This window comes from Oxyura jamaicensis, chromosome 4 (assembly GCF_011077185.1).
Source record: "Oxyura jamaicensis isolate SHBP4307 breed ruddy duck chromosome 4, BPBGC_Ojam_1.0, whole genome shotgun sequence".
NCBI classification, from domain to species: domain Eukaryota; kingdom Metazoa; phylum Chordata; class Aves; order Anseriformes; family Anatidae; genus Oxyura; species Oxyura jamaicensis.
In genome coordinates this window covers 95,832,691-95,848,196 of record NC_048896.1, presented here as the reverse complement: position 1 = coordinate 95,848,196, position 15,506 = coordinate 95,832,691, and the positions used below count along the sequence as shown (strand labels likewise).

The window sequence follows — 15,506 nt, the reverse complement described above, 5'->3', positions numbered from 1 at the left end:
AAAGCATTCAGCCCCCTCCCCCCCAAATAGGACTGGGGGTCTGGACTCCTGCAAAATCCTCCCGTGGGGACCACCTTGGTGCCCGCCCCAGAAGAGAGCCCCCATTAGTAAAAGGCAAGAACTAGCTGACAGTGTCAGCCACTTCCCAAAACCGGAGGCAGGGACAAACCCCTAAACGGGGAAGTGATGTGGATTTTGGCTCCTTACCCCCACAGCAGATAAATAGCTCTCCCCCCGCCACACGGGGCAGGCGCCGTCGCGGAGACGCAGCCGGGGGACACAGGCACCACCAGGGGACGCGGGGACCACCGGGGGACACGGACCCTCCCCGCCACGCCGAGGTAATGCTGCTGCCCCTGGGGTGCAGAGGGTCTGCAAAGGGGACGCTGGAGGCCGAGGTTTGGGGGTGCTGCCGTGGGTGCTCTGCGGCCTCCCCAGCTCGGGCAGGATCAGCGCCGGGGGCTGCCGAGCATCTTCCCCCTGCCCCTCCTGGTGCTCAGCCCCACGGCGAGTTCCAGCAGCACCCAAAGGTCCGTCAGGCACTGCCTGCGTGCACGGGAGCCCCTGGAGGGGTTCTGGAGGCTGTCCCGCAGAGCCGGGTGCGTGTGGGCGCAGAGCACACGGTGACAGGCTCCTTCCCCCAGGCAGTCACCCCATTTTCCCCTTCTTCCAGCGCGTGCCACCCGGCTCCTGTCCTGTCGCTGTCCGGGTGGCGATGCACAGCCCTGCTGCTCCGTCCCACACGTGTCACACGTGTGCACGCACGCTGCTTTATCGGCTGCAGCTGAACGCATCCGAGCTCCGGGTGTGCACAGCGGCCGTGCCCCAGAGCCCCCCCGGGAGCTCGGCTGCTCACGGGACCCCGGCCCCGCCGCCAGAAAACGAAACCAGGAGGGGAGGCAGGGAAACGAAACCGGGCAGCGAGCGGGGGCCGCGGCGCTTCCTTCCCCTCGATTAATAAATCCCAGCCCATAGAGAACAAAAAGCTGGTGGAAAGAGCGCAAAAAGGGGGAAGTGCTGCTGTTTAATCCTGGCCGCTGCCGGCGCGCTGGGGCTGTGTGGTGGCTGCTGGGGACAGCATTGGGCTGGCCGTGTGGGGTCACCTCATGGGGACAGCATTGGGCTGGCCGTGCGTGGTCACCTCGTGGGGACAGCATTGGGCTGGCCGTGTGGGGTCACCTCGTGGGGACAGCAGCATGGGATGAGGAGGTGATGGGACCAGGAGGTGACAAGGCGATGTGTCCTGCCCAGGGAGGTGGCGCGATGCGGGGTGATGCGGGGCTGGGTGGATTAATGTGGTTCTGGGGCCTTTGGCCACTTTTCTGCCATCAGGGGCTGCTGCACAACGACCGGCCGCCTCCTGCCCTCTGCCGCCTTCCCCATGGCTGTGGCCATGTCCCCTCTGCAGTGGCTCGTCCTCCTGGCCAGCCTTGTCCCCCCAGGTAAGGTGCCACTGCACAAACCTGCTGCCCCCTGCATCCCCCCAGCCCATGGACCAGGGTGGGGTGGGGTGGGATGGCGCTGGGACAGGCAGGGCATGGAGAAAGGACAAGGAGATGGAGAGAGGGGGCAGGAAAGGAGCTCCCGAAGGGCTCAGAGGGCAAATTTCCCCCTTTCTTACTGGTGATTTACGCCTTCGAGCCCAGCTGGTGCTTTTTGCTGGCTGGAAGCCCAGCTGGGAGCCTTGCCCCCGGCCGGGCTGTTCCCCATTTCGATGCTGTCTCCTGGCTGGTTTAGCTGACGGGATGGTGCAGGGGAGCTGGGCACCGTGTGCGCACCCCGTGGCCGTGCCTTTCCTCCGCCCAGACCTTGCCTTCCCTCCAACAGCCCGCGGCTCCTGGGGTGTCACCTACCCCCGAGAGCTGTGGAGCATCACGGGCTCCTGCGCGGTGTTTCCCTGCACGTTCAGCTTCCCCGACAGCATCTCGGCCAGCAAAGGCATCGTGGCCATCTGGTACAAGGACTACAGCAACCAAAAGACCGTGGTGTACCACTCGGAGGGCCAAGAGGTGGACGCCAGGTTCCGGGACCGAGCCCAGCTCCTGGGGGACCCAGCTGCTCACAACTGCACCCTGCTGCTGCGGGAGGTGACGCCGGAGGACAGCGGGCTCTATAAGTTCCGCTTCGAGATCGTCGACGGAGACCGGTGGTCGGCGGAGCAGGACGTGGTGCTGAGCGTTTCGGGTGGGTACGGCGGCGATGCCCCCAGCCCCACGCTCCCCCGTCCCGTGAGGACGTCCCACCCTCGGCTCTCCATCCCCAGATGTCCCGGAGCGCCCGAACATTGCCGCCAGCGAGGAGGTGTCCGAGGGGACCGAGTCCACCTTCCAGTGCTCCACGCCCTACGTCTGCCCGCTGAGCCACGTGGCCCTGCGCTGGGCGGGCTACGACGAGCACGTCTCCTCCGTGTCCGGCCGCGTCCAGCTGGACACCAGCGGGGTCGGCCGCCACCTGAGCCTCGTCACCTCCTTCTCCTGGAAGGATCACTCCAGGGCTCTCTTCTGCGAGGTTCTCCACGGCTCCCAGAAGGCGAGCGGGGAGCTGGTCCTGCGGGTGAGACGTACGTGGGGCGGCTCGGAGCACGGCTTGGGGACACCTCTGCTGCTGCTGTGCCACCCACGTCACTCCCTTGCCACCCCCGAGGTCCCTCGCAGAAAGCCAGGGCAGAGTGTCCCCAACCTCTCCCTCCCTGCTCCTCCACAGCGCTCGTGGCCAGGGCCCGTGCAGGTCCCACAAACATCCCGCAGTGCTCCTCCCTGCCCTCCCGCATCGCTTTGTCCCCTTTTCCCTGCTCCTTTCCTCCGGGCAGAGCCTCTCGGGGCTCCTTCCCCTGCCATACACCCCGCAGGCAGCTCTGCGGCGGCACCCCCGGGGTCCTGCCCTGCTTTCCTTCCACCACCGCCTCTTCCCGTCCTCCCCGCAGACGCCCCCAAAGGCACCAGGGTGTCGATCAGCCCCTCGGCGCAGAACATCCGCGTGGGGGACACGGTGACCCTCAGCTGCGCGGTGAACAGCAGCTACCCGCCGGTCTCCGCGTACCAGTGGTACAGGGACGGCGCCGCCGTGGGCAGCGAGCGCACCCTGACCCTGCGGGGCGTGCGGCGCCAGGACCACGGGCAGTACCGCTGCGAAGCCCACAACGCCCTCGGGGCCGGCGCGGCGCCCGCCGTGATGCTCTACGTCTTCTGTAAGTAACGGGGGCCGGGGGGGGCTGCGCCCACCCCCAGTGAGGCAGGACGCTGCTGCACAACCAGCGGATGGGGCATTAAATTCAGCAACTGCCCCCTGGGCAGCCTGCTGGGGGGGGGTCTCCTGCCCGCCCTGAGCGTGCCCCCGTCTCCGCCAGCCGCCGAGATCTCGGTGAGCCCCGCGGCCGAGGTGCGGGAGGGGACGAGCGCCGAGCTGTCCTGCGACGTGCCCGGCAGGGAGGGCCAGGACCTGAACTACACGTGGTACAAGAACAGCGCCTGGCTGCAGGACGGCCCCGCGCACACCCTGCTCCTCCACCGCGCGGCCGCCGGCGACGCCGGCTTCTACTCCTGCAAGGTGAGGTTGGGCTCGGAGACCTCGGAGGTCTCTTCCGACCTGGATGCTTCTGTGGTTGACTCCGTGATGATTCTGTCGAGGTGACCAACGACCGGGGCAGCACCACGTCCCAGCCCGTCAGCCTGAGCGTGACGTGTGAGTGCTCGTGGCCCTGGCCATCGCCCTGCGGGGACGGGGGGGTCCCCAGCGGGCAAGATCCCTTAGTGCCAGGGGCCCTGCGAGCCCCAGGCTGCCCCAGACACCATCCAGCTGGGAAGGGGGGGGTGAGCCTCGCTGGGTGAGGGGCAGGCAGATGCTGCGGATGCAGCAGTTCCTGTCCAGGAGCCCCGTGAAGGCAGCAAGCGGCGAGCTCCCCGCTCCAGGCGCCCGCCTGCTCACTTCAGCACCTCCTGCCCCTCCGATGCGCGCCACGAACGCCGCCCGGAGGTTGCTAACCCGGGAGCCAGCGGTGCTAATAACAGCCCAAGAGCTTTTGCAAGTCAGGGGAAAAATAAAATAGCCCTGGGTTTGGCTCTGACATTTCTGTCCATAAATACAACCTGCTTACGTCAGTGGGAAAGCAGCTCCGAGGAGCAGCTGTGCTCGCTGGCAGGGCCGGGTGGACGTGACGAGTGCGCGGCCGCCCAGGTACGGCCGCTGACCCCTCTCCCCGTGCCACAGACCCCCCCAGGACCCCCTCCCTGACGCTGCTGCAGGAGCCGCAGGGCGGCGGGCTGGCTGTGGTGCACTGCACGGTGGACAGCCACCCGCCGGCCACCCTGGCGCTGTACCGCGACGGCAACCTCGTGGCCAGCAGCGGCTCGCAGGTGGCCCCCAGCCAGCGGCTCGCCGTCACCGCCACCCGCAACGCCCTGCGCCTGGAGATCCGCGGCGTGCGGCCGCAGGACGGCGGGCAGTACCGCTGCACCGCCACCAACGCCCTGGGGAACGCCACGGCCACGCAGCCCTTCATCACCCACAGTGAGTCCCGAGGTGCCCTGCCCGCTCCTGTCCCCGGGGCTGGGAGCACGGTGCCTCCTCCGGCACGGACGCGGGGGTGTCGGGGTGTTTCTGCGTGGCTGCGGGTCCTGCCATGCGGCCGGGCACTGGGGTGGGTGCTCGCGGTGCCATCCCCTGAGACCCTTCCCCGTCCCAGGAGGTTTCACAGCTGGAGGCGGTTTTGGAGCTTTGCAATTCAAAATCGGCAGCAAAAATCGGGAACCCGATCCCCCCGGGGCAGGCAGCGTGGGGTGGGAGCAGCACCCGGGCATGGAGCAGGTCCCCTGCTCCTCTCATCGCACCCTGTGGCTTTGGAGATCTGGGGTGGAAGAAGGGAAGTGGCAATGAAAGGGGAGGAGGGGAAAGCCCCCAAAAACACATCCAGGGGAATCCTGAGGACGTCAACAGCAACCAAAAGGGACCTCAGGGTTCCAGAGGAAATAGCGCTGCTCTGGGTGGTGCTGTTAGCTGGGGTTTGTTTCCATCCGAGCCCCTCTCCTGGCCCAGTTCCTCTCACCAAACACGGGTGCCCGCTGGGAGCAAGCTGAGGTCTCCAGAAGGCACCCGTTGGTCCCTGCTGGTGGCAGAGACCTGTCAGAACGGCTTGGTTGGGGACATCCCAGGTGGCGCTGAGCGCCCTCGCGCATCCCCCCTCCAGCTCCGTGAGCCCTTGGCTGGGGGCTGCCCGTATCCGTGCGCTGCAGGGCGGTGCCACGGGGGGATTCGGGCAGGCAAATCCACAGCAGGGACAAAGGTTTGGCAGCAGAGGTTCCCCTGACGGCCTCTCCCTTCCCTCCGCCAGCTGCCAGAGTCCTGATCCAGCCCTCGGCGGAGGTGCGGGAGGGGGAAGCCGTCACCCTGAGCTGCGAGGTGCTGGGCGATGCTTTGGGGCCGGCCACGTTCACCTGGTACAGGAACGGCCGCTGGCTGCAGGAGGGCGCGGGGCCGGTGCTGAGCTTCCCGGCCGTCCGCAGCGCCGATGCCGGCGCCTTCCAGTGCCTGGCACGGGGCAGCGGCCACAGCCACAGCTCGGCGGCCGTCCCGCTCCGTGTGCTCTGTGAGTGCCGCGGGTGAGCCTTTCCGGGGTGGGGGGGTTGGAGAAGTGCAGAAAAGCCCCTCATTCCCAGGCTCAGAGAACTTTAACACATCCCGTGAGATTAATTTCTGTTTCTCAGCGCACAAAATGAGCCCAGGTTGCCCTGTGAAAAATATATCCCGGTTTGATTTCGCCTTCCAGATATTTTGTGGGGGGGGGGGAAAATAAATACAATTCTTCCCTGACAGCAAACAAGGGAAACACAAGTGGGAGGGCTCCGGGATGAGGGAGGGGTGGGTTTTTGTAGTCACGGCAGGGAATGTGCCTCACCCCAGGGCGGAGCAGTGCCCTCGGAGGTGCTGGGGACACGCAGGTCCCTCATGGAGAGGGGGTGGATGTGGGACCCTCCGCCCCGGGTGGGTGCAGGCAGGCAGGCAGGAATCCCCCAGCTTTGGGGGTTCCTCTAACCCCGGGGGTCCCGTTCTCCCCCACGCTGCTTTTTGTCCCCGCAGTCCCACCCCGGCAGCCAGTGATGAGCTCCCTCCTGGAGACCCAGGGCGGGCGGCTGGGCATCATCCAGTGCGCCGTCGAGAGCGACCCGGAGGCCAACCTGACCCTGTGGAGAGGAGCCGAGGCGCTGGCTTGCACGCGGGGCTGCCCCCCGGCCCCCAGCCCCCGGCTGCAGGCGACGGCCTCGTACAACAGCCTGAGGCTGGAGCTGCGGGACGTGGTGCTGGAGGACGAGGGCACCTACGTGTGCCGGGCTGGGAACACGCAGGGCAACGCCAGCGCCTCCGTGGCCTTCAGCGCCGAGAGTGAGTGCGGTGCTGGGGGGGGTACCCGGGGTCTGAGCCCCCAGGGTGTGAGTCTGGGGAAATCCTGGGACAGGGGAGGGTGGAGAGGGGTGCCGGAGCGCGAGGAGCTGGGTACTGTGTGCGTAAAGGCAGAGCCAGCATCGGCAGCACACGTGCACGTGAAACCCAGGGCATCGGGGTGTCAAACAGCATCGGTCCCCCGAAGTGTGCACGGGGTGCTGGGGTGGGCCACCAGCGGGATTACAGCAGTGCAGAGCGCTCCCCCAGCCCCAGGGGCTGTCTGAGAAGCCCTCTGGCTCCAGCTCTGGCACCGGGAGCGAGCTAGGAAAAACAGACCTGGCTTCCCGTGAGTGGGTGGAACAGCAGGACACGGTGGGTGTCGCACGCGGTGGCAGCGGGGAGCAGGGGTCTGCCAGCTGGGGAGAGAGTGGGGTGACACCGGGCGTGGGGTGACACCGGGCATGGGGTGACACCGGGCATGGGGTGACACCCGGCGTGGGGTGACAGCCTGGGCTGCTGCCCTGCAGCTCCAGTAGGGTTTAGCATGCTGTGTTGCCTTCTGGTGCCATACCCGCGGCGGTGCCACTTGCGGCACGGTGGTGCCGGTGCCACCCTGCCCTGCAGCCCCGCAGCCCCCCGGCGGCTCCGGGCGCCGCAGCTGAGCCCCTCTCGCCTCCTCCCTGCCCTCAGCTGCCCGCGTCGTGGTGTCCCCGTCCTCCCACGTGCTGGAAGGCAGCGCCGCCAACCTGACCTGCCAGGTGAGCAGCGACTCCCCGAGCCTGCCCAACGTCACCTGGTTCAGGAACGGGCAGCGGCTCCCCCAGGGCCCCGACGCATCCCTGGAGCTTCGGCGGGTGGAGAGAGGGGACGCGGGGCTCTACCACTGCACCGCCACCACCGAGAGGAGCAGCAGGAGCTCCGCCAGCGTCCTGCTGGATGTGCTGTGTGAGTGCGGGGCGCTGGGGATGTTGGGGGGCTGGGGATGTTTGGGGGGCTGGGGATGTTTGGGGGCTGGGGATATTGGGGGGCTGGGGATGTTTGGGGGGCTGGGGATGTTGGGGGTGCTGGCGATGTTGGGGGGCTGGGGATGTTTGGGGGGCTGGGGATGTTTTGGGGGCTGTCAGGTGCTGCAGGAGCAGTTTTTGGCTGCCCCTGCTCTTCTCTGGGCAGGGGCTGCCCTTGGGCTGGTGCAGGGGGTCCGTGCCATTGCATGGAGCGCACAAGGGTGGGCACAGAGCACGTGTGTGCGGCTGCATACGCAGATGCGAACACAAGCTGCTTGCTTCGTTGTTATCCTGGGGTCTGGAGCCTTACACGCAGCCCATGTGCTCAGACATAGGGCCCCCACGGTCATGCCCACCGCTTGGGCAAACCCAGGGGGGGTGCAGGTGCACGGGTTTGAAGGCCTCTGTGTGTCCCGCTGCCTCCTCCCATGGGGATCTGTCCCCCTGTGCCACCCGGCGGTCACGCTGCCAGCCCGTGGCCGTGTCCTCCAGCTGCAGTCCCCTGCGCCACTGCCCCTGGGCGTGAGCTGGGCTGGTCGGGAGGTGTCTGCAGGAGCACAGCCAGCAGCTTCCCTTCCCGTCCTGTCCCTTCCCGAGGTGGAGCTGGGGACAGGTAGCCGTGCAACGTCTGTCCTGTCCCACGCAGACCCCCCGAGGGACCCTCAGCTCACCGCCTTCCTGGAGACACAGCGGGGCCGGCTGGCCATCTTCGAGGGCTCGGTGGCGAGCAACCCTCCCGCCCAGCTGGCCCTGTACAGGGGCGAGGAGCTGGTGGCCTCCAGCAGCGCGGGGCACAGCACCAACCCGCGGGTCAGCGCCACGGCCGCCCCCAACGCCCTCCGGGTGGAGGTCCGGGACGTCACGCTGGCAGATGAGGGCACCTACCGCCTCGCCGCCACCAACGCGCACGGCACCGCGTCCCAGCACCTCTACCTCCGCGTGCAGGGTGAGCACGGGCGCGTGGCATGGGTGTTGTGTGTCCTGCGTGGGCTGGTCCCGGTGGGTGGGAAGCGCCGTGGGTCGGGGCCGGGCGAGAGCCAACGCAGGCTGTGACCTTTTCCGCGTTGCTCCTGCTGTCTGATGGGGAGGGCTCATGGTCCTGGCTGTCCTGTGGGGACCGCGGGGCAGAGAAATGTCACTGAGCATCTCAGGCTGCGGCCAGACAGCAGAATGCGGATGAGATTCTGCAGGGGGTGCGATCCTGCTCCCCCCAGGGCGCAGCGGGGAGGGAGCTGTGCACCAAAACCCCATGCGCAGCAGCAGCTGGGCAGGGCCTGGCACGGGTTGCTCCCCAGCTCAGCCCCGGTGCTCAGGACCGGTGACTTCTGCGGGGGAAAGGCCAGAGCAGCCCCCTGGGGACGGTGCTGGGTCCCTCCTGGGCTCCGGCTGCTGCTCCGCAGGTCCCGGCTCACGTCTCCCACCCTGCCCGGGCCGCGTTGAACAGCTCGGCCCCAGCGCTGGGGAACACAACCAGAGGAGCCCCGGGGGTGTTTTGGCTAAGGGAGGCAGGGAGCGATGCGCGGTCCCTGATCCAAACACCTAGTGCCAGCCTCGGGCTGCAGCAGGAGCATCAAAACGCCGCGAGTTGTGCCCACCGCGCGCTGTTCTCCTCCTCAGCCGCCCGCGTCCTCGTCACGCCGTCGGCCGAGGTGCTGGAGGGGGACGACGTCTCCCTGACGTGCGAGGTGCTGGGGGAGCCGCAGGCGGACGCCGTCTTCTCCTGGTACAAGGACAGCAAGCACGTGCAGGACAGCCCCGGCCGCGTCCTCGCGCTGCCCCACGTCGCCAGCGATGCCGCGGGCGCCTACCACTGCAAAGCCCACGGCCCCGCGGGGACCGGTGCCAGCGTGTCCCCAGCCGTCAGCCTGCGCGTCCTCTGTGAGTGCGGTGAGGGGGACACATCCCTGGGGACATGTGGAGGTGTTGGGGACAGGGCACGTGGGGTGGGATGTGGCACGGGGCCGCAGGTGGAGCACAGCGGGGCATGGCACGGCTCCTGCTGCTGGCACCGTCCCCAGATGGCCCCTGCGCGGAGAGGCTGGGGTTTAACAACAGCTCCAAATTTTGGTAAAGGGGCATTGTCTGCCCTGAGACAACGCCAACATGTTAAAAAGCTGGGTGTTGTAGGAATGTGCCTCCTCGGTAAGGCCATACACGTCACCTGCAGGTGTCCCCTTCCAGGCAGGGCTGTCTGGTGGAAGCCCTGTGGCCACCCCAGGCTCCAGCTGCCTGTTTTCACTTAAGGGGGGGGGGGGGGGGATGCAATAAGCACTGTTTTGGTTCTGTTAAAACATTTTGACTGACCGGATTCCTTACGCTTCTCAAGACTTGAGTTTTGGAGAAACGTCGTCCCTCTGGGACAGAGGGGGAAACCCCCGGCAAGGAAATGCTGCCGGTGCTTTGCTGCGAGCGTGCGGGGCCGCCGTGCGGCTGCTCCCCGAGGGGTACCCAAAAAGCCCCCGGGGACCCGGCCTCGCTGACACCCAGCCACATCTCACCCTGCAGATCCCCCCCGGGTGCCGGTGCTGAGCTCCTTCCTGGAGACACCGGGGGGGCGGCGGGGCGTGCTGCAGTGCCGGGTGGACAGCAGCCCCCCGGCGCAGCTGGAGCTCTTCAAGGACGGCGCGTTGGTGGCCTCCAGCGCGCTGCCAGCGCCCGCCACCTCCCCGCGGCTCAGCGTCAGCGCGGCCACCAACAGCCTGCGGGTGAGCATCGGCGGCGTGCTGCTGGAGGACGAGGGCGAGTACGTGTGTGCTGCCGGCAACGCCTACGGCAACGCGAGCACCGCGGCCAACTTCACGGCGGGGAGTGAGTGCGGTGGGCACAGGGTGGGCACGGGGTGGGCACGGGGTGGGCACGGGGTGGGCACGGCGCTGGGACAGGCAGCGGCTGGGGATGGAAGCAGGGGGCTGCAGTGAAGGCATGGATGGAGGCAGACACGAGCTGGAGGATGCCCATGGGGGAAGGAGGAGGGGGGAGAGAGCTAGAATAGGATGGGCAGCACGGAAATAGGGAAGAAATGGTGGAAGCTGCAGGGCTGGGGGGATGGAGGGTTACTGGGGGGGTGCGCACACGGAGCAGGAGTCGCAGCTCCCTCCCCAGGGGGATGTGTCGCTGTAGGAAGCTCCCATGGCATCTGCCCATGACTCTGTCGTGGCTGGGCTCGCACAGCTGCCGTCACCCTGCGCTGTGGTGGTGGCTGAAGCGTCTCCATCGCTTCTTGCCTGGGACAGCAGGGAAGGAGCCCAGAGAGAAGTCGCAGGTGGTGCTGGAGCCCGGAGCTCATTTTTTCCGGGCTCCCTTCCTTCTCCCATCGCAGCTGCCCGGGTCTGGATCTCGCCCTCCCCGGACGTCCGTGAAGGGGACGCCGTGACCCTGACGTGCGCAGTGGACAGCGCCGCCCGGGAGGCTCTGACCTACACCTGGTACAAGAACAAGGCCTGGCTCAGCAGCGGCACGGCCCCGCACATCGTCTTCCCCAGCGTGGTGGCCGCCGACGCCGCCTCCTACCACTGCGCCGTGCAGAGCCCCGCCGGCACCCGCAGCGTGGCCCCCAGCACCCTCAGCGTCCTCTGTGAGTTTGGGGGGGCTTCGGAGCCCCCATCCCTTTCCCTGGGCTGGAAAATCCCCCTGGGCACGGCCTGTGGTGCCCAGAGGGGTTTCCAGTTTTTCCTTTTTTCTTTTTTTTTTTCCCAAGTTTTTCTTTACATTTTGAACCAAAGCTGAAACAGAAAACATTTTGGCTTTTGGGGAAGATTGCAGGATATTTTTTTTTTTCTTTCCTGCTTTGGCAAATTCAAACCAGACTTTGTTTGAAAAAAGACGTGCAACAACTGTAGCTGCAAGTCAGAGTAGAAGATTTTCCTTTTTAGTAGAAAAAGATGGCTTTCACTTGTAAGTCTGCTGCGAGGAGTGACTGCCGAGGGGCTCTCCTGGAAATGCCCTCCAGAGAGCCTCAGAAATGTGTCACGCCTCTCCCTGCTCCCGGTTTTGGGTGGGGATGCTGCTAACACCACCTTGGTGTCCTGGGCCTGAGTTACAGCCCAGGTTTTTGCTGCCTTTTCGCCAGCCCTGGTGTTTCCAGCAGAGGGGGGTTTGCTGGGCTGGGCGCGAGCGGAGCCCCCGGGGGCCGAGCCGTGCGCGGGCTGCAGGTGGGAGCGGGCTCCGAGCATCGCTTTGCGGTGTGCTGAGCCGTGCTTGGATTCGAGGAAGGCGCAGGGAATCCAGGCAGAGCAGCTGCTGCAGATGGCGCAGCAGGTCCTGGCCGGAGGCACCGCGGCGCAGCTCACGGCGTGGTGGAGACCAGAGATCACCGGTGGAGATGGAGCATCGCCGGCGTGGGAGCTGCCCCTTCGCAGCCGTTTCCCTCCCGGTGAGACGGCGCTCGGCCCACAGCCCCCTCCCCTCTCATTTCCAGACCCCCCCCGGAACATGCAGCTGAAGGCCTTCGCGGAGAGCGGCGGGGGGAGAGCCGTCATCCTGCTCTGCACTGTGGAGAGCAACCCCCCGGCCGAGGTCAGCCTGCACAGGGAGGGGCAGCTGGTGGCCTCCAGCACGGCTGCGGCCGCCGGCCAAGGCTCGCCCTCTCCCAACACGCTGCGCCTGGAGCTGCCGGCCGCCGCGGCACAGGACGAGGGCGAATACGAGTGCCGGGCACGCAGCCCCCTCGGCAGCACCCGCACATCCCTGCCTCTCCAAGTGCAAGGTGAGTGTGGCACAGGGGGGCTCGGTGCCCCCTCCGAGCCTCGCCGTGGGCACGGAAGGGGTTCCCGTGGCCCTGCCACATGCCGGCACCTCCATCCCCATGTCTCTGCCAGCCGTCAGGGTGGTGGCGCAACCGGGCAGCGAGGTGCACGAGGGCACGGCGGTGACGCTGAGCTGCAAGGACGCGGGCGCCCGGCCAGGCACCGTCTACACCTGGTTCAAGAACGGGCGCTGGGTGCAGGAGGGCCCCGGTGCCGCGCTCCTGCTCCACGCCGCGCGCAGCAGCGACGCCGGTGCCTACAGCTGCCAGGCGCGCACGGGGGCGCGCAGCCGGCGGGCCCCCCCCGCAGCCCTGCGGGTGCTGTGTGAGTGCCGGGGGGGCTGCGGGGGATGCCCTGCAACCGGGGCGAGCTGCCGGGGAGGGAAGCGCGGGCTGTGTCGCCATCTGGTGACCGCTGGTCCCTTCGCCAGGGTGCCCGAGGCGCTGCTCCAAAGGGGGTGTTGGAAGGAGAAAATTTGGTGTTAGAAGGGTTTAAAGCCCCGTGGGGTGGTGCAGGGGAAGGGCTCTCCTACTGGGGGGGCTCGCTTTGGCTGACGGATGCTTCCCCCACACTCACCATGCCCCATCTCCCCAGCCTGTGCCAGCAACAAACTCATAAACCCCCCCAAACCAGAGAGGGGATGTGGCCCCCCCGAGGCCACCTGGAGCCAGGAGGCCACACGCTGTCCTTGTCCTTACAGACGCGCCCCGGGAGCCGTCCTTCGTGTCCCTGGTGGAGCCGTGGGGCGGGCGGCAGGCCGAGCTGCTCTGCACGGTGGACAGCCACCCGCCGGCCGACATCGCGCTGCTGCGGGGCCGCGCGCCCCTCGCCTCCACGCGGGGCCCCTCCGACCCCCGCGTCTCCGTCCAGGCCGAGCCCAACGCCCTGCGGGTGCGGATGGCGGCGCTGGGCCCGGGGGATTTGGGGCTGTACTTCTGCTCGGCCAACAACAGCTTCGGCACCGTGACCGCCTCCCTGCTCCTCTCTGCGAGCGGTGAGCGCCGCGCTGCCCGGAGCTGGCTGTGGGGCGTCCCCGTGTGCCTGGTGCCATGCCATCTGCACGGCCCTCTCCTCCTCCTCAGGTGTCCGAGTCACGGTGGAGCCCTCTCCAGAAGTCCCCGAAGGTGCCACGGCCACCATGAACTGCTCGGCGGTGCCCTGGGTGGGCGGCGAGGCCAACTACACGTGGTACAAGAACAGCCGGTGGCTGCGGGAGGGACCGGCCAGCGCCCTCGTCCTCGGCCCCGTCTCCAGCGCCGACACCGGCTTCTACCACTGCCGGGCGAGCGGCGTGCGGGGCAGCGCGGCCTCGGCCCCGCTCAGCCTCACCGTGCTCTGTGAGTGACCCCCAGCCTCGTGGGGACAGGGCAGGCTGCCACACGTGTCCCATCTTCACCGTCCTGCTGCAGAGGACGGGGCCCTTCCTCCTCCTCCTCCTCTTCCCCCTCTCCCTGCCCCGCTCCTCTCCCTATAGCCCGGGGAGGGGGGTTCCCTTTGCCGTGGCCCGCCGCCAGCCCCCTCCTCCCCGTGCAGACGCCCCGCGGGCCGTGGTCGTCAGCACCTTCCTGGAGAACCGCAGCGGGCGCGTGGGCATCGTGCTGTGCGCGGCCGACAGCCACCCGCCCGCCGCCCTCGCCCTGTACCGCCGCGGCCGCCTCCTGGCCTCCAGCCTGACCACCACGGCCTCCGTCCCGGGGCTGCGTGCAGCCGCCTCCCGCAACGCGCTGCGCCTGGAGATCGGGGCCGTGGGGCCCGAGGACGCGGCCGAGTACAGCTGCGTGGCCAGCAACACGCTGGGCAACGCCACGGCCAGCGCCTACTTCGACACCCGCAGTGAGTGGGGCAGAAAATTGAGCTGAATGCTAAAGCTTGATGGAAAAGTGAGAAGAAATGGGTGAGGGCTGGGTTCAGTGAAAGGCAAAGCGTGCTCATGCTGTCTGCTGCTGTGCATGGCCCCCCACCCTCCACATGTTGGCAGAGGGGGGTGGCACAGGGCTCCGTCCATAGGGGGGGACACAAAGTGATGTGCCAGCCTGTCCCAGCTGGGTGCGGGGGCAGTGACACGGGCAGGGGCGTGCCGGCACGAGTGTCCCCATGAGGTCCCCACCGTGCCGTGCCGCACTGCGGCCCCCCAGCCGTGGCACATCCACGATCCCCTGGGTCCCGGGGGGGCGAGGCAGTGACCCCACACCAGGGCCACGCTGTGGCTGCAGGCACGGGGATGGGACTTGGAGGAGGAGGCTCCCCAAAGCCCCTCCAGCCTGGCCCCAGCCCCTGGCACCGATGGGACCCCCCCTCTCCTGTTCCCACAGCGCTCTCCCACCTCCTGGTGTTCACCATCCTGGCCGGGCTGCTCCTCGCCCTGCTCTGCGTGGCTCTTCTTGCCCTCCTGGCCCTGAGGCTGTGGCCCAGGTAATGTCCCCTGGCTGGGACGGGGACGCGGGGACACGTGGGCAGGGCGCAGCGGGTGGCAGCTCCCTCTCCTTCTGCCCAGGCTGCGGAAGATTTGGGGCTTGCCGCGGGCTGAGGACACCTTTGAGCTGAGCAGGAAGCAGCAGCAGCTGCAGGTAGGAGCCAGCGGTGCTGGGGGTGGCTCTGAGGACCCTGCCCCGAGCTCCCATCATCGGGTGGGGAGCAGCATGCACGGGGTCCCTGCAGCCTGCCCTTGCCCCCCCCCCCAGCCCTCTTCCCCCATTTTCTCTCTGCTGCCACAACTCTGAGGGGTCCTGAATGTCCCCAGCCCCACCGAGGCCGTGGGGCATGGTGCTGGGGGACGGCTGGGGTCGGTGTCTGGCTCGCATGGGGTTCTGGGCAGATGGGCACCGGGGGGTCCGGGCTGCAGCCCAGCACCTCCTGAAGGGCCTCGTGAGGGTCAGGTTCACTCCCGCAGGCTGCTCCCAAGGGGGCTTCACGTGGGTGCTCCCCGGGGCGCTGTGGGTGCTGCCCTGGGCAGGGTCCCTCCAGCCAGCCCTGAACCTTTCCAGGTGGATGGAGCGTCCTAAGCCGGTGCCTCTTTGGCCCAGGAGCGACTGTAGCAGCTGGAAACCGCACAGCCCCAGAGACGGGGGGGCAGAGCCACCCTGGGGCAGCCCAGCCCCATCCTGACACCCCCTCCAAGCCCCCCCCCCCCGCCTTCCTCCCTCCCCTGCTGCACGCGGGCACAGCTCTGTGCTGGGCACAGCGCCCGTGGTGCTCCGGCTGCGCGCGGTGCGCCGCAGTCTGTGGCTGCTCGGAGCTGCCGAAAGCCCAGGACCCCCCCCCGGAGGGGGGGTGCGAGCCTGGTGTCGGCCTCTCCAGCACCCCCGTCCTCACCCCCACACGGAGCCGCTGCCCCCGGGGGGCTGTGTGCTACTCCCCTGTCTGGAAATAAAGCACGGAGCAG

General features: G+C 67.9%; 1 protein-coding gene across 1 annotated transcript; it reads left to right on the top strand.

Annotated features, from left to right (window-relative positions):
- The first annotated feature begins 246 nt into the window (after window positions 1–246).
- On the top strand, window positions 247–15,506 carry SIGLEC1 (sialic acid binding Ig like lectin 1). The gene is made up of 23 exons (XM_035326185.1): window positions 247–341; window positions 1,333–1,442; window positions 1,828–2,184; window positions 2,264–2,560; window positions 2,924–3,187; window positions 3,347–3,546; window positions 3,627–3,681; window positions 4,207–4,506; window positions 5,327–5,581; window positions 6,073–6,375; window positions 7,066–7,320; window positions 8,026–8,325; window positions 8,997–9,257; window positions 9,885–10,187; window positions 10,699–10,953; window positions 11,797–12,084; window positions 12,197–12,448; window positions 12,825–13,118; window positions 13,207–13,461; window positions 13,658–13,957; window positions 14,437–14,536; window positions 14,619–14,691; window positions 15,109–15,506. The coding sequence occupies exons 2-23, from the start codon at window positions 1,382–1,384 to the stop codon at window positions 15,124–15,126; spliced, it is 5,046 nt and encodes a 1,681-aa protein (XP_035182076.1). The 5' UTR covers window positions 247–341; window positions 1,333–1,381; the 3' UTR covers window positions 15,127–15,506.

Coding starts and splice junctions, on each gene's coding strand:
- SIGLEC1 (XM_035326185.1), top strand. CDS start 1,382: ATGGCTGTGGCCATGTCCCCTCTGCAGTGGCTCGTCCTCCTGGCCAGC. Junction 6,376..7,065: donor CGTGGCCTTCAGCGCCGAGA/GTGAGTGCGGTG, acceptor CCCTGCCCTCAG/CTGCCCGCGTCGTGGTGTCC. Junction 8,326..8,996: donor CCTCTACCTCCGCGTGCAGG/GTGAGCACGGGC, acceptor TCTCCTCCTCAG/CCGCCCGCGTCCTCGTCACG.